This window comes from Taudactylus pleione, unplaced genomic scaffold (genome assembly GCF_031769625.1).
Source record: "Taudactylus pleione unplaced genomic scaffold, aTauple2 ptg000036l, whole genome shotgun sequence".
NCBI lineage: Eukaryota > Metazoa > Chordata > Amphibia > Anura > Myobatrachidae > Taudactylus > Taudactylus pleione.
In genome coordinates, this window is record NW_028284438.1 from 4,664,601 (window position 1) to 4,689,404 (window position 24,804).

Genomic DNA, 24,804 nt, shown 5'->3' on the forward strand with positions numbered 1-24,804 from the left:
AATTTGGCAGCGTGTAAAGGATTTGCAATACAATGCATGTGTATTTGATCATTCATTGTACAGAGAAATGAGACTTAGATGGACTAGTAGCAGGCAGACTGGTTAGAGAGCATGATGATCCTTGCAGAAGACAGTTTGACAGACACTAACATGTGTAGCACTGGGGAGTTACATGATCCTTTTCATTTTGTGAGTCTGCTAGACTGTGAAATGAACTTACTATTTCTTCTGCCTTACTCCCTTTAGAGGTCAGACACAGAATCTATTCTGAGAAATAGCTTGACGTAGTCCTAAACTAAATGCTGACTGCACAAAATTCTTAGCTTTCCTGGATAACATTACTATGGTGTGTAATGGTAGTTTTAAATGTATACTGTAAGTAACAGGGCAGATCACATAATATAGAATATTTTGGGGAAGATCATCCTTTATGTTTTATGCCAGCTGTTTTCAGCTTGTGTACTCTCCACAAGTGTTTTGGTTTATGCCCCACGGAGCTGCAGAATTGCATCACCATCAGCATTTAAACATAGTCACATACATAAGGACCAGTTATTAATAAAAAGCTGGGAGTAAGGAGGAGTCAGCATGTTATATGAGTATGTTTGACAGTGAGCTCCGTAACAACTGTGTGACAGGCACCAGCTATGTCAGTGGTTTGTACAGTCATTTCTTTTACCACAATGATGTTTCTGGATTAAACATGAGTTCTGGATTCAACAATATATAGAAGTCAAGGCAAAAAATGTTTTAAAAAGCATTACTTATGTGTTCTGATGGCATTGTTGTTTGATCTGCTTAAACTGATCTAATCCACATATTGGATCGTAAGAAAATACTAAAAATACTAAGAAAACATGGGCAACAACAGGAGAATAAAACACTTGTATTGGTGTTGTATTTTATACTTATGTGGAAACTGAACACTATCCTATTAGCAAAAAGATGGTTATCATTAAGCTAGGTACACAGACGATATTTTGAATGATTTGCCGGAATCCGACGGATCGGAACAACAAATCATTCAAAGCAAGTGTGTACTCACTATGCGCTCTCCAGCAGTGTTGTCCGTCGCATCTTCAAGTCGCGCCTACATGCAGCTCAATCTGACAATCTCGTTAACAATTTTGTTAAAATTGTGCAGTGTTTATTTTCTATCGAATGACTAGGTGATATTTTAACATTATATAGTTAACAATGAAACAGCCGAACGATGCACGCACAATATATCGTTTGGAAGATTGAACAGTTTGCATAAACTATATGGTTTTTGCTGATCGTCTGCTGTGTGCCCAGCTTTACACTGGCTGAAACTTTAGGGTTCTTATATTTTCTGCCTCTCTCTCTCTCTCTCTTTTTCTCTCTCTCTCTTTTTCTCTCTCTCTCTCTCTCTCTCTCTCTCTCTGTCAATCTGACAAGTGCATTCTAAATTATTCCTTTTTTATTTATTGTTCTTGGGCTCTCTGGTTTCTCCATTTACAGGTATCTCTATATACAGGGCTTATATCTGTGCTCTGCCTTTTCCGCACTGTTATAATCAGAGCATGCACGCCAGCACCAGAGCTTTTACAGCACTACTCGTCTGAGGCAGTAACGTTCCCTCAGCCTGCAGGATCCGAGCTGGAATGGTGAACGTCTCTAAGTGCAGCACAGCACTACATACAGTACTTATTGTGGAAGGAGGGAATAATGTCCACTAAAAAGTTATTATTAGAACTTGGTGTTTGAAAGCACAGTGTATTGTCAGCAAGTGAATTACTTAGGAAGAAGCAGCATTTGCACTGACACAAGATGTACCATGTATGTATGTCTGTTTATCTAATCAGCTGTTGGACGCTGTAAACTCCATAGCTAGGACTGTAGATGTACTTAGAATATCTTGAGCTACCTATAAAAGGAACCTGGCAAACTAAACCTGATTACCCTGGTGGTGACATGTAAGTAAAATAAAAACTTTGTGGGGTATATTTACTAAAGTGCGGGTTTTTAGAAGTGGAGATGTTGCCCATAGCAACCAATCAGATTCTACTTCTCTTCTAAAAGGGGCGAGATATATATTAATAGCTAGAATCTGATGGGTTGCTATGGGCAACAACTCCACTTCTAAAAACCCGCACTTTAGCAAATATACCCCTAAGTTTCAACAACTTATGCATATAATTAATATTTGAGTGGAACCTACTACAGGTTAAGTCTGTACTATAGATTTACCTTACTAAACTCTGAGTGTAACCAAATAAATTCTTATGAGGAGGACTGCTGTACATATCAGTATTTTGGGTATTTAATAAGGTTGTATTGCAGCAGATGTTAGAGATATGTGCTGTGGCCGAGGGTAGTATTAACGCTTAAGGGGGCCCATGTGCTGCGGGCCCTCTCATCTTACCTTTTGTAGGTAAAATGGTGGATGTGTCAGAGTCTTTGCTTTCACTGCATAGCACCATCTTCCCAAAGATGTCACTGGGAAAATGGTGCCGCAGAGGAGGAGGGACCTGCTTGCCAAGATAAGTATACTGTGGGTGCAGGGTGTGCACTGCGGGGCCCCCACTGGACCAGTATGGGGCTAACCGTTGTAGCTTATATATTTACAGGGATTTTTTTCAGAGACGGATCAGAAGGATCCTCTCTTCAGTAACTTACACTTGCACAGCCCGATCGGCACGCATGTGCATCAGGTAAGCTGGGTCCAAACCCGAAAGTAAAGTGATAGCTATCACTATACTTTTTACTCTTTGCCGAGATGGACTCTTAGTTCAGTTCTTAAAGGTGTTCCATGTGAACAGTTTTAATAAGCACTTTAAGGATTTTTATTAGGGCTTTAAAGTCAATAGTCTCACAATTAATTCTTCAATAAATGTATTTAGTTCTGGAACAAGGTGATGTGGAGCCTTGGGATATATGTACACATTGGACCACCACGCCACACATGTCAAATATACATTATTGAGGAAAACCTCTCACTGCAGGTACATTTGACATGTAGTCAAGACTTGTGTCCTCCTTGTTAACATTATACCCCCAAGTTGCCTTGTTATCAACCTTACCTCCCATTTTGCAATATGTCCACCAACTATCTTCCCATTATCACATATCCTATGTGAACATGAAAGGAAGCAGGGTGGGGGAATCCATATAAAATAGCTGCATAATCTAACATTATTTTAATACCCCCACTACATTAATTTAGTACCCTATAAAATTGCATTAATATCCCACAAGCACCACAGCTACATGATATGTAGAACTTAAATGGTATTGGAGTAAGACTTCTCGGTTTGTCTCCTGTGTTGTCTTTACACATATTGTTGATCAGCAACCTTCCAATGTGTGTGCTGAATTATAGAGGGGGGTGTCGTACTGTATAGGGGAGGTGGAGAGATTGAGAAGCAGATGGAGAAGCAGGTAGGGAAGGAAGGAGGGGAGTAGAAGAAGAGGGAAAACTGAGTGGAGGAGAAAAGGGGAATGGGGAAGAAGGAACAGAAAGGGAGCCAGTCAGAGCATCATGGTTATTATAAAGGGAACTGAGGGTCTCATTTATTAACAAGCTTTATCATTCATAATGAGTGATAAAACACGTTGCACATGATAAATTATACTCCAGTCAATCAGCTACTGTACCAACTGTCATTTTGCAAAGAGATGACAGTTAGAAGCTGATTGGCTGGATCACTGTTATCATATGCAATGAGTTTTATTACTTGTTGCAAATGATAAAACTAATTGATAAGAGTCAGTAAGAGCAGGGGTTTGATCCCTACAGCTAACAGAAGGACATTTAACATAGTGGTTGGCCCCTAGGAAGGGGCTAGTCACCAGGAAGACATCAATGAAGGACATGCACCCTATAGGCCAGAGTTAGCCTAAAAAAACTCAGGATATTCAGACTTTAGCTGGAAAAATGTTGGCAAAGAAAACAAAATAAACAGGTGCCAGGACAACTTCAATCAAAAATTGTAGGCCACACTCAGGGGCTGATTTAGGGGTCAGACTGTCCCTAGGAACAACAGTACTGGCCACTCCCCACATTGACCACCCCACTGCCACATTATGTCACTGCTGACTATGCCCCTTTTATGTTGGGGCTGGTCCCAATGTCCCAGAAAGTCCAATCTCACCCACCTCCTGCTCCACAATCTCCCTCCACCAGGAGGATCTCATGTCCCTAGTGGGATATACTCTGCTGGCCACACTATTGCCCTGAGCCACAGGCGGTTCATCCCTTTTATAATCCCCCATTTTATATACATAAATTATTTGGCTTGATTTTTTACAAGTGTATTATAACTTTTCAAAATGTCAACAGAATAAATAGTACAATAATGACAATGTAAGTTTCCCTTAGGGATTTATTGATATCTTATTGAGGTTATAGCCCAAACTACAGAAAATAGTAATAACAAAATACTAAAAATAGAGGCAAAATCTTAAAAAATGTGTGAAGATGCAAACATTTAATAAGTGTTAATCTATGAAGAGACCTAAGAGTTACAAAGATTAATAAACATAGCTACATTTTATATATTAGTATAAGGATTCTGACTATAATAATTACAAAAATAAATAGATAAGTTAGAAACAATATTTAATAGACTTTTTTATCTTCATATTTTTTTGCACTAAGCTAAGTACACTTAATTAACACAATTGATTTTACAAAATAATCTTTAGTATTTCTACTAATTGTCCAGCAATAGTTAAAAATATGCATGATCAGCGTAAGCACTGTGTGGGGGCCTAATGGATGCCAACATCCCTTCTGAGATGGCACGCCTTCCCAACTGCTGCTGCTTACATGGGACTGTATGCTATACAGTGACATCATAGCCCCTTGCCACTTACCAGCCCATCAAAGATGTGAATGACCAGCATGCAACAGCTTCACATACTGTATAAGAATCTACTGACTGCTTTTCCTATATGACATACATTAAAAACCCTAGGTAAGTAATATTAAGACACTCATTCAGGGTTTAGGGGTCTCCTAACCATTGGCACCCTAGGCAGTTGTCCAAGTTTACCTACTGTAAGGTTAGTGCTGATAAAGAAAATATGGTATACACAAATTATTTATTACCTTGCAATAAAAGTAGTAACAGTTTTATTTTCAAACCAGTATCACTGTCAAAATTAAAAATAAAAATCGCTAAATAAATAAATAGAAATATAGATTGGAATAAAATACATTGGTCATGCATATTTTTGCAGATAATTTTATTAATATATGGTGAGATGGCTATTTTTCTATTTCTGCTTAGCACAGCCATAATTAATCAGTGAAACCTCACCCAGACAGCTAAGCGATACTGCGTAAACTATCAAGTCAATCTTGGGGTATATACACATGCAACACCTAGTTCACACATGCGTAGTTGAGCATCAGGGGGTCTGCAAAGAAAGGAAATCCAGTAAAGTCATTATGATATCATGGGGAGTTTTTCAGATGTATGGGACCTGGGCTCTTATCAAATCTCCAATGGCATCATAAATATTACATCTAGAGTTGTGTATATGTAGCTGCTTTTAGATTTATGCAACACTAGAAGGAAAAATTGCCTAACCCTTCTCTTCATCCAAAAGGGTTTACCACCAACATATAAAAATAAATAAAAATATATAATAAATAAAGAAAATAATCCTCCCCGCACACACACACAGAATTGGAAAACACAGAAGCAAAGTTTTTCCTCCCAAAATGCTTCTCCTGTCCGTCATTGTATGGCCACCCCAAAACCTCATAAAATTATGATAACCCTCCGAATATCCACACTCTTAGGGGTCAATCCTATTAGCCGCAATGATCTCGCTGGTGCGAGTCATAGCGGTAATGGCCTCACTTTACAGCAGCCCGGATTCACTGAAGTTTGCTCGCAGTCCCATAGGGATCCAAACAAAATTCAGAGAATTCGGGCTCGGAGCAAGCCGTGCACCCTTTGCACTTAATAGGATTGACCCCTTGGGGCCATATTCAGTATGTTAATTATCGTGGTCTGGGCAGAACCCTTTTAATTAACATTTTGATCTGAAAATCAGCTGTCTCCCCGAATGGTTTCACTGTAACTTTTGTAGCAGTGAAACTTAGCAGTGCCGAGTCTGACTCACCAGTGCTAGTGCACTTACGTGAACTAGAGTTCATGCAGGCATGCAAAGCCCCGGCATCTGGCGAAAGGATCCATACAGGGGCAAAGGGATCCGGAAGGGAAGAAGCGGGAGTGCGGGAGCAAACACCATCTGAAGATGGCGAATGCTCTCGCAGTCAAGCTCCAAAAATATTGTATTTTCGGAGCTTGATGAATTTAGGTCCCCATAATAATGTATGGGGACAGCAGGCAAGATCCGGACTGAAAGGTAAGCAAGAGGTATCAGTGATATCTCCAGTGTTACCTTTATGAATGGCCCCAATCCTTCATTTCTACAAAAGTAGGTGGAAATGTTAATTTTCCTATTTCTGCATTCTTTCACCATAAAGTACAGCATGATATCAAGAAATAATTAAAACTAAATTGTGCACATTTGATCCTGGACCCTATAACAATGTTAGATTTTGGATCCGGTGAACTTATTTAGGATTGATATACTTGGTAAAACTACACTATGTAATTTTGTTCCCTAATTTAGCATATTTTTTTTCCTATATAATGCCTATAAAATAAAAAAATATTTACTCCAGTATGTTACCAAAATAAAGCTCTATTTGTCAAAACAAACACTGTATAATGTTGACATATGTTGAATAGGAACATCACTAAAATATGAAAATTAGACTGGTAATGAATGGGGGAAAACTATTCTGCCATGAAAAGGTTACACAGGCCCCACCCATTGTGTATCATGACTCCTTCTGAATGTGTACCTAGAAATTAGGATCACCAGATACACTATAAGTATGTTATAATTTATAAATATCCCCAATGTCTCTCTAAGGGACAGATTCAATGCCAGGTTTAAAGCCCAGAGCAATGAAATTATTGGTGAATTTTCCAGCGCTGTAAACCCGCAGGTAGCGTGCGTTAACATGGAATCTATGGGTTTCCCCGCTTGTTAAGCCCCAGAGAGCGCATTTAGCGTGGTTATTTCCTTGAGGCTGCAAGGAAATAATCTGCAGTTAGTGCACACTCTGGGGTTTAACGCACAAGGATGCGGCACTTAATTTGAATAGCGCAGGGCTGACAATTAGCCACTGGTACATTCTGCTGCTAATTGAATCTGCCCTTAAAAGTTAATATTTTATAATTTTAGTAATATGTCTGGGAATATGAGACCAAAGCCCCATTTTTCTATTAATTATCCAAGTTCTTGCTAGTTTGTTTAAAGTTATGCACTAATTAGACGATTTAATTGGTTTATTGTGTTTGTTTCTTTATTCAGGGCTTAGGCGCAGTGAGAGCCTCTCCGAAAAGCAAGTTAAAGAAGCCAAGTCTAAATGTAAGAGTATTGCCCTGCTGCTGACAGCTGCTCCAAACCCCAAATCCAAGGGGGTGTTGATGTTTAAGAAGCGACGCCAAAGGGCCAGGAAATTTACCTTGACAAGTTACGGAACAGGAGAACTTGAACAGCAGGAGGACGAGGAAGACGAAGACGACGAGAATAAAGAGAACACTTTCAAGGTCACTTGGTACGGTGCAAGTGAATCAGACCTAGATGAAGATTTCTCATCAGAACCTGAAAACGACACACAAATTGTAACTTTTAATTGGGATACTGGACTTGTTGAAGTTGAAAGAAAACTTAATAGTGGTGAAACAATGGAGGAACTTCCAGAGACCAAAGGAAAAGGGGTTCTCATGTTTGCAAGGAGGAAGCAAAGGATGGATCAAATATCAGCAGAGCAAGAAGAAATAAGGAAACATAGTATAGAAGAGAAGGTGTTTATCACAGAGAATGTAAATAGCACAGAGTCGTACCAGACCCAGCAACAGCAAACCATTAAAACCCAGAGCTGCGTGAGTAAAAGTTATATAGAAGTCAGCAACACCCGAGTGCAGAATGGTATCGTTGGAGCACATGAATCAAACTCATTTCAGCCTGCAAACAGAACAGCAAAACCCTTTAGCGGAACACAGAATCGAGCAGCTCTGCCATTTTCATCTGGCAGACACATGGCAAGCCCTATATCAGATGTACCTGCACCACCTCCTTACTCTTCGGTCACTCCACCTCCTGATACAAGGTACCAGGTATCATCACCAGTGCCTGGTAAAGCCCAAACAGCTGTGTGGGCTCCGTCCTATCCAACAGAACAAATAGCTTCTAGAGATGAGAGGATTGCTGTTCCAGCAAGCAAGACAGGGATTTTACAGGAAGCTAAACGAAGGAGCACAAAACCCATGTTCACATTTAAAGAACAGCCTAAAATAACCCCAAATCCTGAGCTTCTGACTCTTGTTCAGAACAGAGAAGGCAAACGTGGTACTGGCAATGAGTCTGGACCAGAAGAAGACTACCTCAGTCTGGGAGCAGAAGCATGTAATTTCATGCAAGTTAACACTGGCAAGCAAAAAACACCTCCACCTGTTGCCCCAAAACCTTCCGTCAAATCCCCTACCACAGTAATGCCGACTTCACCAGTATGGGCACCTCCAACTGCTGCTCCCACATCACAACAGGTGTTTCCAAACCAAAACTCTTTTCAGAGTACAGGTTCTGTAGAAGCCACTGTTGTACAACCAAATGTTCATTCTTACAACCCTCCAAGCACTCTTAATTTATCTGGTCCCTTCAGAGCTCCTCCCATGCCAGCTTCAGGAGTAAATCAAATGCCTACACCAAAAACACCTCCTTTCACTCCATCAGGCAGTTCTGCTGTTGCTGGAACTGCTTATGAGATGCCAGCTTTAAAAGGGAAAGGAGCTGAACTATTTGCCAGGAGGCAGTCTAGGATGGAAAAGTTTGTGGTGGACTCAACCACTGTACAAGAAAAAATTGCTCGATCAATGTCTCCAACTCCATCCTTACCACCATCCTGGAAATATTCATCCAATGTCAGAGCCCCACCTCCTTTAGCATATAATCCAATCCAGTCCCCACTTTATCCTCCTGCAGCGAACAAACCTGGCACCAAGACTGGATCTTCAAATGCCAAGAAGAAGCCCACCAAAGCACTCAGTGCACTTCAAGTCATGAAACACCAACCTTATCAGCTTAATGCTTCTTTATTCACTTTTCAACCCCCATCTGATACTACACCTGCTACAGGAGAAGCTAAAAAAAGCACAAAGTCAGACTTTCTCCCTTCTCAGAAGCAGGCTCAGTTCACAAAGCAAGTCAACGCTCCTTCTAATACTAACTCCCAGCCAGCACCTGAATATCCTCAGCCAATCTACAACACACAACCTTCTTTCCAGTCAAGTGTCTTCACTCCAGGCAGCGAGTCTTACTCCCCTGTGGGATACGCCATGCAGCCCAGACATGAATCACCAATTGCAACATTGATTGCTCCTCCAAGGCCGAAATTTTCAGCAAAGAAAGCTGGTGTTGCTGCCCAGGTGTGGAAACCAGAAGTTGGTGAAGAATAGTATTCAATTTGGAAATTTGTTTCAATTTGTAAAGCAATGAATAGTTTGCAGTGGTGACCTAACATATTTGTCCTGGGTATACTTAATATCATAATATTGTATCATCCTTTAAACTGGGTCCAAATCATTTATCACTTCTGAAGATAACTTAAACATAGGCTTTTCCTATAATAATAGCTTCATTGCAGTACTTGCCTGTAATTAATGTCCCAATTGGATGCATACAGTTCTATATTATTAAGTTATCAGGACTGTTGGGTTTTTGCTTTACAATTATTTATGACTAGTGAACACTGTTCACTATATTTATAAACTATTATGCAATAATACTTAACTTTGTCTGTCCAGATCCCCAACATTTTAGTTTATTTATACCTTCCAGAGCCCATGGTATAGGGAGCTATCTAGAATACACTTTGATGCATTGTTCCTTTTAAATATTTCATATTGGCTGATGAGTGAGTTTGTTATCTTTGATTTATTTATTCTTAACTCAAATAGGTCAAGTAAATATACATGACCTTAAAATGGACAGTATTACCTAGCGAAGATTATTCACAGACATGTAGGCAAACCCTAATGTTATCCTTGATGTACACAGCAAAACCATGGAGCTAGCTCTTTTTGCTTGTCTACATTTACACTTTCTGCATTTAAGGTATTGTAACATAAACTGAATTTTCTAAAGTCTTTCTACTGTTGTAGTTATGGAGAAATAACAAGTGCTGTCAATGAAAGCTCAGCTTTAAGACAACCAAAGTAAAGTCTGTGCCTTGTATGTTTTACCTAGCGGACAGCGAAGTACGTTTTTTTGTTTTTATTATTTTGGTATAAAAAGAAACATTTGATGGAGCTAACAATGTAACAAGCAGACATCTTCTGTCTTGGACTTATGGAGGTTTACTGTATGAAGTATTTTATACCTAGAATATATGACTTGATGGAAATAACATTTTCTAGCATGAAAAGGCTTTGTAGTTACCCATCTATATGTGCATTGAAACAAATGGTTCACTTTTGCATTGCTTAAACCAGTAGTAAAAAAAAAACATGATATTTTGACTGGGCTCACGTGTAGCTCCTTCTCATTAAGGGTCTAGACATTGGTGGAGAGCTATTTGGTTGCGAAAGACTGATTACTGTACATTTGTCTGCAACCATTGTATATACTAAATGTTCACTAGGAAAAGAGAGGAATGTTTATTCAGGTCAGATACCCTATAAACAGTGTTCATGGCTTCACATGTTCTGGAAGCTTTTTGCTCCCCACTCTTCTACAGCCAAAATAATAATAGTTTATGAAAACACAAGTCTGGATTTACATTTAGTGGCATTTTATGTGCCATCTTATAACCCTCTAACATTGGCTCCATCCCCTACTATATTCCATCTGTACAGGGAAAAAATAAATAACAGTTGAAAATGTACAGTAGTCTTTATTGAACTTTTCGTAAAATGTTTATAATAGGTAAATAATTATAAAAGTACAAAATAAACATTTAAAGTACAACGTGGGCAAAGTGCCACCTCATCCATAATCAGCATATTTATGAGGGTTATATTACTATTCTTTGTAGCAATTTAGTTATTATTATTTATTACAATATTTTTGCATTTAATATGCACGAATGTGATGCACAACATACTGTAGATGTCAGATGCTGGGAACACCCTTTGAAAAATAGCTTTTCTAGAAGAGTCTCAATTCTTGTACACTTCTGCCTATATTTATTATGTCAACATTCTCATGTGTAATCACACATGTATCTAAATTTTATTTTATGGAGCCTATAAATCAAACAAGACAGATTTTTATACCCTTTGAAATGAAACTCAACCATCACAGCATAAGCTGTTTAGATATTTTTGAAAATGTTTAGTCTCTATAGTGTATGGTTGATGGTTTCAGGGCCTCTTTGCTGCTTACAGTACGTACATCTTTTCTTTTTAATTCTTTGTTCTGATAACTTTATTTCACTTTCTATTTTATTATTATACAGTATTATACTAGTAAATCAGTCACTGCCCTATATATGGTTTTAGCCTTGGTAGTTATGAAACCAAACAGTAAGATAAGATTAGATATGAAGATAGTTTTAAATAAAAATATTTTTGTAAAAAAATTAATAAAAATAAACATTCATGTTACAGAAAGTGCAGCTTTTATATTTTACTTTCTGTGCCTTTACATGCAAGTAGAGGAATAAAAACACACATAGATGAGGACTCAATTACTCAAATGTGGTTTAAAGCTGCAATCCCTCATTTGTTACTTTTTTATGTTTAAAGTATTCCCCTAGACAAATTGTTCAGTACTAAGCTCTGGAAAGTGATAAATTGAAGAGTGATAAACTACCAGCCGATCAGCTCCTAACTGTAATTTGTCAAACACAACCTGTAACATGACAAGTAGGAGCTGAGTGGCTGGTTGTTTATCACTCTCCAATTTATCACTTTCCAGAGCTTAGTACATCTCCTCCATAGTCACATAGTTGCCACTTAATAGTGTTTTTCAGCTTTCAAGCACGTTCATGAGGACAGTGTAATCTGATCTCTGAGTTAGAGCCAGTTCAGTCAGGAATAGGAATGGTCATTGGTGGGTTAACCAACGATGGTCACCATTGATGGTACCATCGCGGTTAACCTCGATGATGTGAAACCACCAATGGTGTCGCCCATCAATGGTCAGCCCTGCTCTATTAGTCACTGGGAAGCGTGCCAGTCAGATGTATGAATGGGGCTTCCCGTGTTGGGGTGGAGGAAAGAAAACAAAACAAACATGGGGCTCTGTGCCATCGATGGTGCAGAAACATTGGATCTCTGCCATCAATGGCAAAACCAAACATAGGTGGCTACCCATCAATGGTTGGTAATCATTGATGGTCGATGGCCATCCCTAGTCAGGAAGCCCTACAATGGGCATGTGATGGAAAAGCAAGGAGGTTGTAGTAAACTAAATAATTGATAGCAATTTGAAAGAAAAACAATGGGTTTTTATGGGATTGCAGCTTTTTGACTTTCACACATGGTCATAGGTCATCATATTTAGGGTGTTTAACATGTAAATATACACATTAACTATTAAGGGAGTGCATTTGATAACATGGCAAAGTGTGCACAAATGAGCTGTAAAAGAAATTACAAAATGAAAGCAAATGGTGATTTGGCTGCATACTGTACCTCCCAACCGTACTGATTTTGGCAGGACAGTCCTGCCTTTTAGGCACTGTTCCGCTGTCCTGCCCGTGAGCTGAAGTGTCGACCGGTGGTGGTGACGTTGATAGAGTGGTTGGGGTTGAGAGGCCCCCTCTGAGCCGCTGCTCTACCTAGCAGAGGAAGTAGTATATACATGTCGTAAGCAGGCGTGTGGCGTCTGTTTACTGGAGAGAGGGACTGGTGGTATGACCAGCAGCTCCCAGACTGCTGGGCATGTCCCCAGCATTGCAAAAATGGGGGGCATGGCTCGCAAGCATGGCATTTCCCACAGGGCTATGCCCCTTGTCACAAGACCACATGCCCTTTTGCTGGGCAGGCGCTGAATGTCTCCATCTTCATTTAAAGAAAGTTGGGAATTATGCTCATGGCTCTTATTATAATAAGCTGCCATCAGTTCTGCTCTAGTTAATCACTCCAGAAAGACACATCTACAGTCATTTCATGGCACTTTCTAAATCAGTTTCTCAAGCTTGTTCAGGTTGTTTGTTTAATTTCCTTAATTGGGCTCTAATGTTATATCGTAATGAGTAATTAGAGGTAGATCGGTTGCCAAAACCCAGTGGGCTGCCATATCTGATTGGCAAAACAGCCAAGACACGGCACAAAATTCTATTTGGTGTGGTCATGCACAGCGACTTACCCTGATGCACCTAGATTTCTACCTAAGTGCACTGGTTTGTGGACTAATATGACCAGAGCACTTTAGACTGGGGGGCCCTAAAGACCAACATTAGGGACATGGGGATCGAGTCACAGTGCGTAAGTGTCGCTGTATGTCACTTTCACTTCACACTGGTGTACACTGTTTCCAGTGCAGCTTCTACTGCCTCTTCCCCTCCAGTCCTCTCTCCAATGCTGCACTGCCGCAGGCACTAACTGTACAGTGCCATGTAGCCCCGCCACCCTTCCTCTCCTTTTCAATATCTACAGCTTGCAGCACACTTTTGCACTGAAGCTGTAACAAAACTTGCGGATGGTGCTTGAACTTGACCCCTGTTCCACCACCCCCACCCCTTTAATCACTGAATATGACAGTGTCTGTAGTGCAAATTGTCTTACGGAGCAGTGCCAAAATTAGATGCTATTTTGCGAGTGAGATTCAAATGAAATAAAGGTCAAAAATGGGATAGTTCTATGGGTGTTGCTTGATTTGCAGAACACCACAAAGCAGTCTTCACTCCTTTTTACCTCTGCATATTTCTGGTAGAGATAGGGTTTAGTAGCATAGCAATAATTTACACTTTCCAGTTGCACATCAGCAAAAAAGGAATATTCAAACATGTACCTATATTAATAATAATAATAATAATAATTATAGTAATAAAACGTCCACTCACTCATTAATTTAAGACAAAAAGGAGGCTCATACTTGCCTACTCTACCGGGACTGTTGGGAGCTGCCCGAAAATTGGGTGCTGCTCGGCACCCCACAAGAGTAGGCAAGTTCCCCAGATTTTACACCGCCCCCCCCACTCCCACGACCGCACGTGAAAGTGGGCGGTTCGGGGGGCGATGACGCGATTCGCTCTGAATAGCATCGTCGTAGCTTGTAATATCGGCATTATAAAGCGGCAGGCGGGGCCACGATGATGCGATTGTGCTGGCATGACCCGCTCCGTCCACTTAATCTGTGCCACCCTCCATGCTGCACCGACCTGGCAGTCCCCTCCCGTAGGGGGCTGACAGAATGTTAGTGAGTGTGAGGAGGCTTAAAAAAGCAGTATTTTAGGCGAAAATAAATACACAGTAAGGCTGGTGAGCAGCTTGGAGTGTGCAATGCACTTCATAAGGTCTAGAGAGAAACCAGAATTTTTTTTCAATCTAATGTTCATGAAAATGGTGCCTATCAAATCAGTCTGAACCAGTAACTCATGAATAGAAGTAAGATCTCATGAATATTAGGCAAGTAGAGCCACACTGATGTAAGTGGCTCCTAATGCTGATTGGCTGCATAACAACAAAATGATTGTACAGCGTCTAGGTGACATGTTCACTTTAATGTATAAAATAATGTCACATTCTTAGTTAATATAAGTATGCGGACAATGCCCCCTAGTGATGCATAATGATTTGTACAGTTGCTTCTAGTAAGCTTTAGGGATACTTTTCAGCCTCTTGAGAAAGAAGTGAAGTAATCATTAATACAGGAGATCATTGCCGTTAGCACTGCAGTCATAGGGGTATATTTATTAAAGATTTTTAGAAGTGGAGATGTTGCCCACAGCAGCCAATCAGATTCTACTTATCATTTATCTAGCACCTTCTAGAAGATAATAGCTAAAATCTGATTGGTTGCTATGGGCAACATCTCCATTTCTAAAAACCCGCACTTTAGTACATATACCCCATCATATGAAAACCTTCTGATTTTGAAGACTGCAGATCTGGTGAAATATCTGTCCTGAGTTAGCAAGCCAGTTGGACAGTCAGAAAGCAGATCATGTGTCATTGCATACTAATTAACCGAAGTATGAGCGCTGCATTTAGATAGCATGTTTTGCAGTTGCATATCTAAGGGATGACTTTCAAGTGACTGGAAATCAAATACCCTGGCATGAAGACTCAGCTCTGAAAAATGTCGTTCTTGTCTATCTTTTCCGGTAGGACATGACTCTATTAGCCTGCAAAAATCTAGACTGTTGGATGGTATGTAGACAGATAGATGGACAATACAATAATAGTAAACTTTTTTCAGATTACTGCAAATGAAGAACAGTATAATCATTTGCCCTCCTTTATACTTAGGGGGTATATTTACTAAATTTTGGGTTTTTAGAAGTAGAGTGGAGATGTTGCCCATAGCAAACAATCAGATTCTACTTAACATTTATCTAGCACCTTCTAGAGGATAAGAGCTAGAATCTGATTGGTTGCCCATAGCAACCAATCTACACTTCTAAAAACCCGCTCTTTAGTAAATATACCCCTTAGAGTCATTCTCCTCAGATGTACTAGTTTTTATTGCCAATGACTGGTTATACACCTGCACTGATCTAAAAAGACAGTTTCTGTTTCAACTCTTTTCTGCACATTTTCATATTCCCTTTGTTGATTGCTGTATTTTTCACTCAAACATTAAAAAACACAAAAAAACTGTCTTCTCCTTCTGTCTCCTGCTATTTCTTTCAGTATATAGGATACCAGTAAATCAGATTATTAGTTCTTTCACATGAAATAAATAGGATACTCAACACTATGCTGATCGGTACTGCTGGAATCATTAATCGTCTGTCATATGTAAAGTACCTTAGCATGTAAATGCCATGTTGACATATTAAAAATGGTGCTTGCTGCATGTCTGAAATGTGACTTTATCACATCCATCATGCATGTAAATAAATAATTGAACTATAAGTCATGGATGCAAATATTAATTTCCAATGTGCATAGCAATAATTTCTATGCAGAAAATAGTATAAGATAATAACAATAATAATATAGTCTAAGTAATAGGGAGTTTTATACAAAACCACAAATGCATGCAATCCATACTTGCCTACTCTCCCGGGACTGCCAGGAACCTCCCGAAAATCAGGTGCCACTCCTGGACCCTCGCAAGGGTAGGCAAGTCCCCCGGAATGGCCAGCGCCCCCACCCGTAAATGTAGGTGGTTCTGGGGGGCAATGACACGATTCACGCTGAAACGCATAATCGGAGCCCCACCCTTGCTTTACAATGCCAGTAATATAGGCATTATAAAGCGGGGGTGGGTCCATAATCGCCCCGGCATGCCCCCACACTGTCCACTTAAGTCTCCCGGGGGAGGCTGCTAGAATGTCGGTAAGTATGATGCAGTCATCAGTGACATGACTAGGGCAGGGCTCCTGGGCTCGTGCCGTGGGACCAGCAGCGCGGGGGGCGCCGCCGGCCACAGTACAGGTCCACCCTAGTCAGTCAGTGTAGTGCAGACCACAGAGTGTGGTCCGCACTACACAGTTACACACACATCGCCACCGGCGCTGGGTAGTACACTCATACTACCCGGCGCCGATGTGTGTGTTTCAGCAGCCAATGAGAGTCAGACAGACTCTCATTGGCTACTGCATCCACTGCCAGAGCCGGGCTGGAGCTCACTCATGAGCCATCCGTCTCTGCAGTGGGTGATGGGAGAGACCTCATGACGTCTCTCCCATAGTACCGAGTAGGAGGACGCAGGAGCAGACAGCGGTGGGCAGGGCAGGAGTGGGGATTCAGGTAAGGTAAGTCAGTGTTTTGTGTGTGTGTGTATGTATGTCTGTGTGTGTTATGTAAGGGGCACTACTGGCACTATCACGACTGGGGGCACTGAATAGGGAGGACCACTACGGGGGGCACTGTATAAGGGGCACTACTGGTGGCCTGCATAAGGGGTACCACTACTGGGGCACTGTATAAGGGGCACTACTGGGGGCATTGCATACTGGGGGTACTGTATAAGGGGCACTACTGGGGGCCTGCATAAGGGCGACCACTACTGTGGGCACTGCATAGGAGGGCACAGTATAAGGGTGCACTACTGGGGGCACTTCATATAAGGCACTGTATAAGGGTGCACAACTGGAGGCACTGTATAAAGGGCACTATTGGGGGCACTGTATTAGGGTGCACTACTGGGGGCACTTCATATGGGGCACTGTATAAAGGTGCACAACTCGAGGCACTGTTTAAAGGGCACTACTGGGGGCACTGTATAAGGATGCACTACTGGGGCACTGTATAAAGGGCACTGCAACGGGGGATATTGCATAAGGGGCATTACAGTGGGCATTGCAAAAGGGGCACTACTACTGGGGGCATTAAGGTGCATATGGAATGGAAAGGAATGTTCCCAAAGTGATGAGAAAGGGGTATGTGTCATGTTGACATGCCCCATTTTTCAGTGGCCATGCCCCTTGTGGCATGTGACCACGCCCATTTTTCAGAGCGTGCACTTAGGGGGGAGGGCTTGCCCTGGGCTCCAAATACCCTAGTTACGCCACTGGCAATCATACCCTGATAGTATAAAAAAAATATGCTCACAATTGTATAAACTTCACATTTATAACTTTACTTTTAACCAAAGAATCTGATAAATCAGTATGACAGTAAAATAGTGTTATTCAGTATATATATATACTGGTTATTGCTCACCACTGTTTTTTCCTCTAAGGATACTTCTAGGTTGACTTTGGTAAATCATATAACATTAGAAAAAAATATATTTTTATATTTTATATATATATATTACCTGTAGCAGAAAGACGAGCTCATTGCATTGTAGTTCAAACTATAGAAGAGCAGCATCACAGGACCAATATGACCAATACTTAATATATGCATAAAAGGCCCAATGAGTGGAGTCCCATTGAATGCTGGCTGGGATAGTGAGGCTCCCATATCTAACTTTTGTTAAAACTCAGTATGAAATTAAAATCTGGCACAGGGGGACCACCCAAAAAAGGAAAACAAATAGTGTCTACTGTTTACATAATATGAAAAAATTATGATAGTATAAGTATATATAGTGCACTCACCAAAAGTGTAGAGTTCATATTTACATATAGAGCTTAATATTCCATGTGAGTCTCAGAATCAGGAACTTTCTTCGGCGGTGTTACCAATTCTCAGGTGATGACAGTGAAAAGAACGAGAGCTGCTATTATCACAAATACTGATACATTTATGCAGGGCTGCCATCAGAAATTATGGGGCCCGGGACTACCAAAATAGGCAGCCCCCACCTCCCCACAACCCCGGACACTTAAGTACGTTACCACACTCTTCTTATTATTACGTTCTAGCTGCTCCCCATTCCTCACATGCTTCGGCTCCTCGGGGAGAGGCAGTGGCTGGCTGGATAGATAGGTGACTGGTAGATATAATGTGAGATGGAGAAATAGTGGGTGACAGGAGAGGGTGACAAGAAGAGGCAGTGGGTGGTAGGGAGAGGCAGTTGGTGATGCCAGGGAGAAAATGACAGAGAGAGGCAGTGGGTGATGCCAGGGACAAGGTGACAGGGAAAGGCAGTGGGTGACGCCAGGGATAGTGTCAGGGAGAGGTAGTGGGTGACGCCGGGGATAGGGTGACAGGCAATGGGTGACACCAGGTAGAGGGAGATAAGGAAAGGCACTGGGTGATCCCAGGTAAAGGGTGAAAGGCAGTGGATGACAGGTAGAGAATAATGGGGAGAGGCAGTGAGTGATATATAGGGGGGCACTGGGCTGGATGGAAAGAGGGCAGTGAGATGGTGGTGGGAGGGGGGAACACTAGGCTGGAGAAAGAGTACACTGGGCTGAATGATGGCAGGACACTGACTAGACTGGATGGGGTTCTTGCTGAGGGGCAGTTATATGGAGGCAGTGGGCTGGTTGGGCAGGGAAGGGGGTAGACACTGGGTTGGAATGAGTCAGTGAGATGGTGGGGGACACTGGGCTGAATGGGGGTGCACTGGACAGGATGAGAAGGGGGATCACTGTGACTGGATTGGCTGGGGTTCTTGCTGAGGGGCAGTTAGATGGAGGCAGTGGGCTGGTTGGGGAGGGAAGGGGGTAGACACTGGGATGGGGGAGTCAGTGAGATGGTGGGGGACACTGGGCTGGATGGGGGGCACTGGACAGGAGGAGAAGGGGGATCACTGTGACTGGACTGTTTGCATAGTACCTGTGCCAAATAGAATTGCACATGGTACATGTGCTGGGGTTTTGGAATTGCAGAGAGGGAACAGAGCAATGATCTGCAGCACGAAACGTGTAATATGTAGAACTGCTTTTCCACATCTTTTGTTTTGTAGCTCATTGGACTCTCTCTGCAATTCCAAAATCCCGGCACATGTACTATGTGCAATTCTAATATATTTGGCACAGGCACAGCATGTGCATATGAAATAAAAAATACACCTGACCATACCTGTATGGTGGTTTCTCTGTGATGGGGAACCTCTGAAGAAATTGATTCTCCCTGGGCAGATGGCGTCTTCAGTCGGTATTCACTATTCATGTAGGAAATCCCATTGTCCGGAAAATGCCTGTTTGTGTAGGAATATAACTAATGTCATTATCATACAACAAAGGTTCAACCAGACTCACCACTTGTGTCCCCTCCGGCCTCCTGCCCATGTGTCACTCCAGCCTCCTGCTCCATGTCCCATCTATCCCTTGTCTTTCCAGCTACATGCCCCATGTGATCTCCAGCCTCCTGCCTCCTATGTCACCTCCAGATCCCTGCAACATTCCAGCTTCCTGTCCCGTCTCCCCTCCAGATCCCTATGTCATTCAAGCCTCTCTGCCCTGTGTCATCTCCAGATCCCTGCGCCATTCCAGCTTTCTGCCCATTTTCCTCCCAGTCTTTCAAGCCACCTACCCCCTTGTCTTTCCAGCCTGCCACCCCCTTGTCTTTCAAGCCTCCTGCCCCATCTTTCAAGCCACCTACCCCCTTGTCTTTCCAGCCTGCCGCCCTCTTGTCTTTCCTTCCTTCTGCACCTTTCCACCCGTTTTTCCAGCCTTCTGCCCCTTTTCCACCCGTTTTTCCAGCCTTCTGCACCCTTTCCACCCCCGTTTTTCCAGCCTTATGCCCCCTTTCCGCCCCCTTGTCTTCCCAGCCTATGTCCCCCTCTCTTACCTTTTGCATGATCCTCTGTTAGCTGGTCCGGGTCTCAGTCCCACGCGGACGGCAGCTTCTTTCTTCGGCAGGGAGCGCGACATGACGTCACAAGGTCAGCGTCGTGCTTCCAGCAGTCCTTCAGGTGGGAGGAACTGTGTCACAGCAGGAACTGCCGCTGCGCTGCTGAGCAAGACCATATAACTTGGCGGCGCAGCGGCAGTTCCTACTGTGACACAGTTAATAGTGATGGATGTTTGGTGTGGGAGGGCTGGTGGCGGTACTAGGAGTGCCGCGGGCACGGCCCCCAAAGTGTCCGGCTGCTGCCATGGCTTGTGCAGCGCCAGGGCTTAGCAGCAGGCGGGCCCCCCCTGATGACTCCAGTCCCGGCAGTCCCCCCCTGATGGCGGCCCTGCATTTATGGGACACTATCAAGATTTTATTCAGCCTAAGCTATTTTGTATTTTCTTATTTGCTTTTCTTATCACCTGGGAATTGTTGCAAATGGTATATACATATATAGACTACTTCTGGTGAGTACACTATATACGCTATTATTTTCACACTACTTATCCCCTTTTCTGGTGACTCACCATCCACATATACAGATGTGTCCTCATATACCTAGCCTCAATATGCCATAAGCCGCCAGGTTCCATGCACTCTGCAAGTGCCGAGCATCTTTTTTGCCCAATAAGAGTCTTAGTCGCAATGCAATGCATCTGTACCCGGAGACTGTGCACAACTTGGCATAGAAAAAAAGCATTGTAGCACATTGTATACAGACTCAGTCACACACAGATATTCAAGTTTCGCATATCAAATTAATCATTGCAGTCCAGTGACGTGCAGTGAGGTAAATGGCTGGGGAGGCACTGGCTAGTATCAGAGACAGAGTTACAGACACATATATGAACCCGAGAGTTCATGTGGGCATTATACAAAGGTGCAGCAGTATATAGTGCTGGGAATTTGGTGTGTTTTGATCAGGGATGTGCAGATAAAGTAGATCTCATCTACCATTCACTTTTTACTCCAGAGTTTTGACTATAAAAATGATTAGAATAATACAAAGATATTTAGATTTTCTTTATTTTTTTTCTTATCATTTTATAGTCAAAATTTTGGAGTATCCCCAAGTATGACAGGAAAGGCTCTGCCTCACCTGCCTCACCTCACCACACATCACTGGTGCAATCACAGGTGCTCTTGCACTAGTAGAGTAGATAACCTGGCACAGAGAGGGGCTGTTTGATGTGACTGCAGCAACACATCTGTACATGAAAACTGCATTGCCACAAGAAAAAAATAAACAATTTAAATTCAAACTTATTCAATGATATTAGTTTAAGACTGTGAAAACTAGGATCCTGCTTTTTACTATTTTCAAAATGTGGAATATTGCCGAAGTAAGGAGTAGAAAGTATAACACACACACACACACACACACACACACACACGTAGACACTGAAGTGCCAAAAGTAACGGGATAGCAGTATGTAAAGGTAATGGTAGGTGCTGTCACCTTACTGTGACATCTTTGAAATGCCCAGATCTGCATAAGATGTAATCTGACATCTTGTGGGTCAGTTTGAACACCGGCTAGGCTGCTCATGGCAAAGCCACGTGAATTATCGGAGTTTGAACAGGGAATGTTAGTGGGTGCCCGTTGGATGGGACATTCCATTTCCGAAGTTGTGCCGATATTCAACATTCCTCGATCTACGATGTCATGTGTGTATCGGGAATACCTCATCGAAGACATTATCACCCACCGTGGACAGCGCAGTGGCCTACCACAGGTGCTTAATGATTGTGACCAGTGGCGTCTGGCCAGAATTGTCCCTGGTAAAGCAACACTGAATTAAATCACATCCACTTTCAGGACATATCAGACCCATATCCAGCAGGTGAGTACAGAGTTCTTTAGCTTCCATGGGAAATGGGAACAAAAGACCCACCAGAGTGCCCCTGTGAACACTATGACACCAGATACAGCACCTAATCTGGGCTTGTGATGTTACAAAATGGATAAGTTATGGTTCCAGTTGTTTTGGGCTGATGGTAGGGTTCGGGTGTGGCGCAGACTCCATGAGGCCAAGACACCTTGTAGGCTGGTGGTGGTTCCATAATGGTGTTCACGTGGCATGGGTTGTATCCGCTGGTCCGCCTGAACACGTCATTGACCGGTAACTGCTACATTGCATTGCTTGATGACCATTTGCAGCTCTTCATGGACTTCATGTACCCCTACAATGATGGAATATTTTAGCAAGATAATGCACCATGTCATCAGTCCCAAGTTGTCCAGAATTGGTTCGAGAAGCATTCTGGAGAGTTCAGATGAATGGTGTGGCCACCACATAGGCCTGAATTGAGCTCAATCAAGAATTTATGGGACGTGGTGGATAGGTCCATTCGCACCCAAGATCCTGCACCTACAAATATCAGGGAGCTATGGGAAGCTATCCAGAAGGCATTGGTCAACATATCTCCAGAAGTCTTCCGTCCACTTGTGGAATCAATGTCATGTCGAGTTGCTGCACTTCGTCTATACCATGACTTTTGGCACTTATATAACACACACACATACTGTACACACATTTGCTTTTTAGTTCACTTTCTTCAAAATGCAATACTCAAATACCTTTTGGGCCATTTTTTGGGTATAAACAAATTAAAAGTATTTTCTGAAAACTCAGCTTTCAAAAAAAAAAAAAAGTACACTTTTTGTGGGTACTGCATGAAAAAATAGTGATCTTGCTTTTGTAGTGTGACTAGCTCAAAAAGTGTCAAAATAGGTTCAGCACAAGAATAAGAAAACACTCAACAGCGGATGGGGCAGAGGTTCCCAAACAGGGTCCTCAAGGCACCCCAACAGTTCAGGTTTTAGAGATATCCATCGTTGAGCACAGGTGGTTAAATCAAATTGACTGAGGTACTAATTAAGTTACCTGTGGTCAAGGATGGAAATCTCTAAAATCTTAACTATTGGGGAGCCTTGAGGACAGCGTTTGGGAACCTCTAGGTTAAACGGTACAACCTGCATGTGTTCCTTCCCCACACTCCTCTTCTAGGACTATCACCTGATCATTCAGAAGTAGAAGGAAAATGGCATACATGACTTTATTGCAGTATGCGACCTATTGTGGTGACCTAAAATGAGAAGGTCAGTAATTTAGAAATCACATCAGACCAGACCCAGTCAATTGTGTTCCCCTATCCATAGTGTTTATATATCACCGCTCTGCATGCTGGCCGAACACAGGGCGGGGCTGCTTGGCCAGGCTTTCAGGCTGGGCTAGCCCGCCGGGCCATTGGCCCTTCTGGCATTTGCGAGAAGTGCTAGACGGCTAGTCTGGCCCTGTCCTGCTGTGATAAGTAAATTTTTCTCACTTCTTCAGAGCAGTTTACAACCATGTCAGTGGCGTCACAAGGGGGGTGCAGGCCGCACCTGGGTGTCACCCACCGAGGGGTGACACTAAGGTGCAGACTCCCCCTCAGTGACAGGAGCCGGGTGCTGCACTGTAGTATTAAGTGCAGCACTCGGCTCCTGACACTGTGAGGAAGCAGACACTGCACACAGGGCAGTCCACACCTCCTGCACCCCCCTGCCCTAGGCTCCCAGTAAAAAGCACAGGAGTCGGGACTACAAGGTTCAGGTCGCGAGGCCATGTCCCTTCCAGGGTTGTCACGCCCCCTGCCTGCAAAACCACACCCTCTTTTTTCCGGCATGCATTTGCGCCGTGAGCACAGCATCCCTCCCCAAACCAGGTGACACCGCGGGGAGGGATGCCACTGAACCATGTAGAACATGCAAGGGCAAGCAGACTTTCATTTTTGCAAATGTACCTATTTTGCCACTTCGTACAAACATGTGTGTACAACCACTGGCGTCACTAGGGGGAGCGAGCCGCACTGGGTTACACCATCCGAGGGAGGGACACCAAAATAGCAGAGCTGCTCTGCGATTTTGGTGTCACCCTGTCGGATGGTGTCACCGAGCAGCCGCAACTAAGAGAGAGGCAGGTGAGAGGCTGTAGTCTGCCCCAGCAGCTGCCGAAGCGCTGTGTAAGCCCCCTGCGTGCCAAGGAAGGGGGGCGCAACATGCGGTCACGCCCCCAAGATCGACACACATAAGGGGATGTGGCTTTGCTGGGTGAGGCCACACCCCCTTGTGTGCGTGAGTGTGCCTTCGGCGCGCAAAAGAAGTCCTACCAGCTGCACCGGGTGCCATCCAAGTAAGTGACATCACTGTGTACAAGCACTTTCCAGTGTAGAAACAGACCCAGTAAAAACAAACTGCTCCTATATTTGGGTCCAACTGGAAGTGCCCAGTTTGTGAAGAATCTAAATGCCATGTCAAGGGCATTTTATCACTTTAGTTTCACCCCTTTTCCTCTTTTCCCTTTCTCACCAAATATTCTAATTATTCCAGCTTCATTTAATTGGAGAGTTGTGGGGTTATATCTCGCTGCACATTTTAATTCTGTCCAAACCTGCAGTACAGTGATACACAGAC

At 42.8% G+C, this 24,804-nt stretch overlaps 1 protein-coding gene across 1 annotated transcript in view; it reads left to right on the forward strand.

Moving 5' to 3' along the window:
• Positions 1 to 24,804, forward strand: part of SYNPO2 (synaptopodin 2) — a 272,402-nt gene that overhangs the window by 221,579 nt on the left and 26,019 nt on the right. The window contains exon 4 of the mRNA XM_088452249.1: positions 7,366 to 9,482. Within this exon, the coding sequence (XP_088308375.1) occupies positions 7,366 to 9,482 (2,117 nt within the window). The remainder of the gene's footprint in view (positions 1 to 7,365; positions 9,483 to 24,804) is intronic.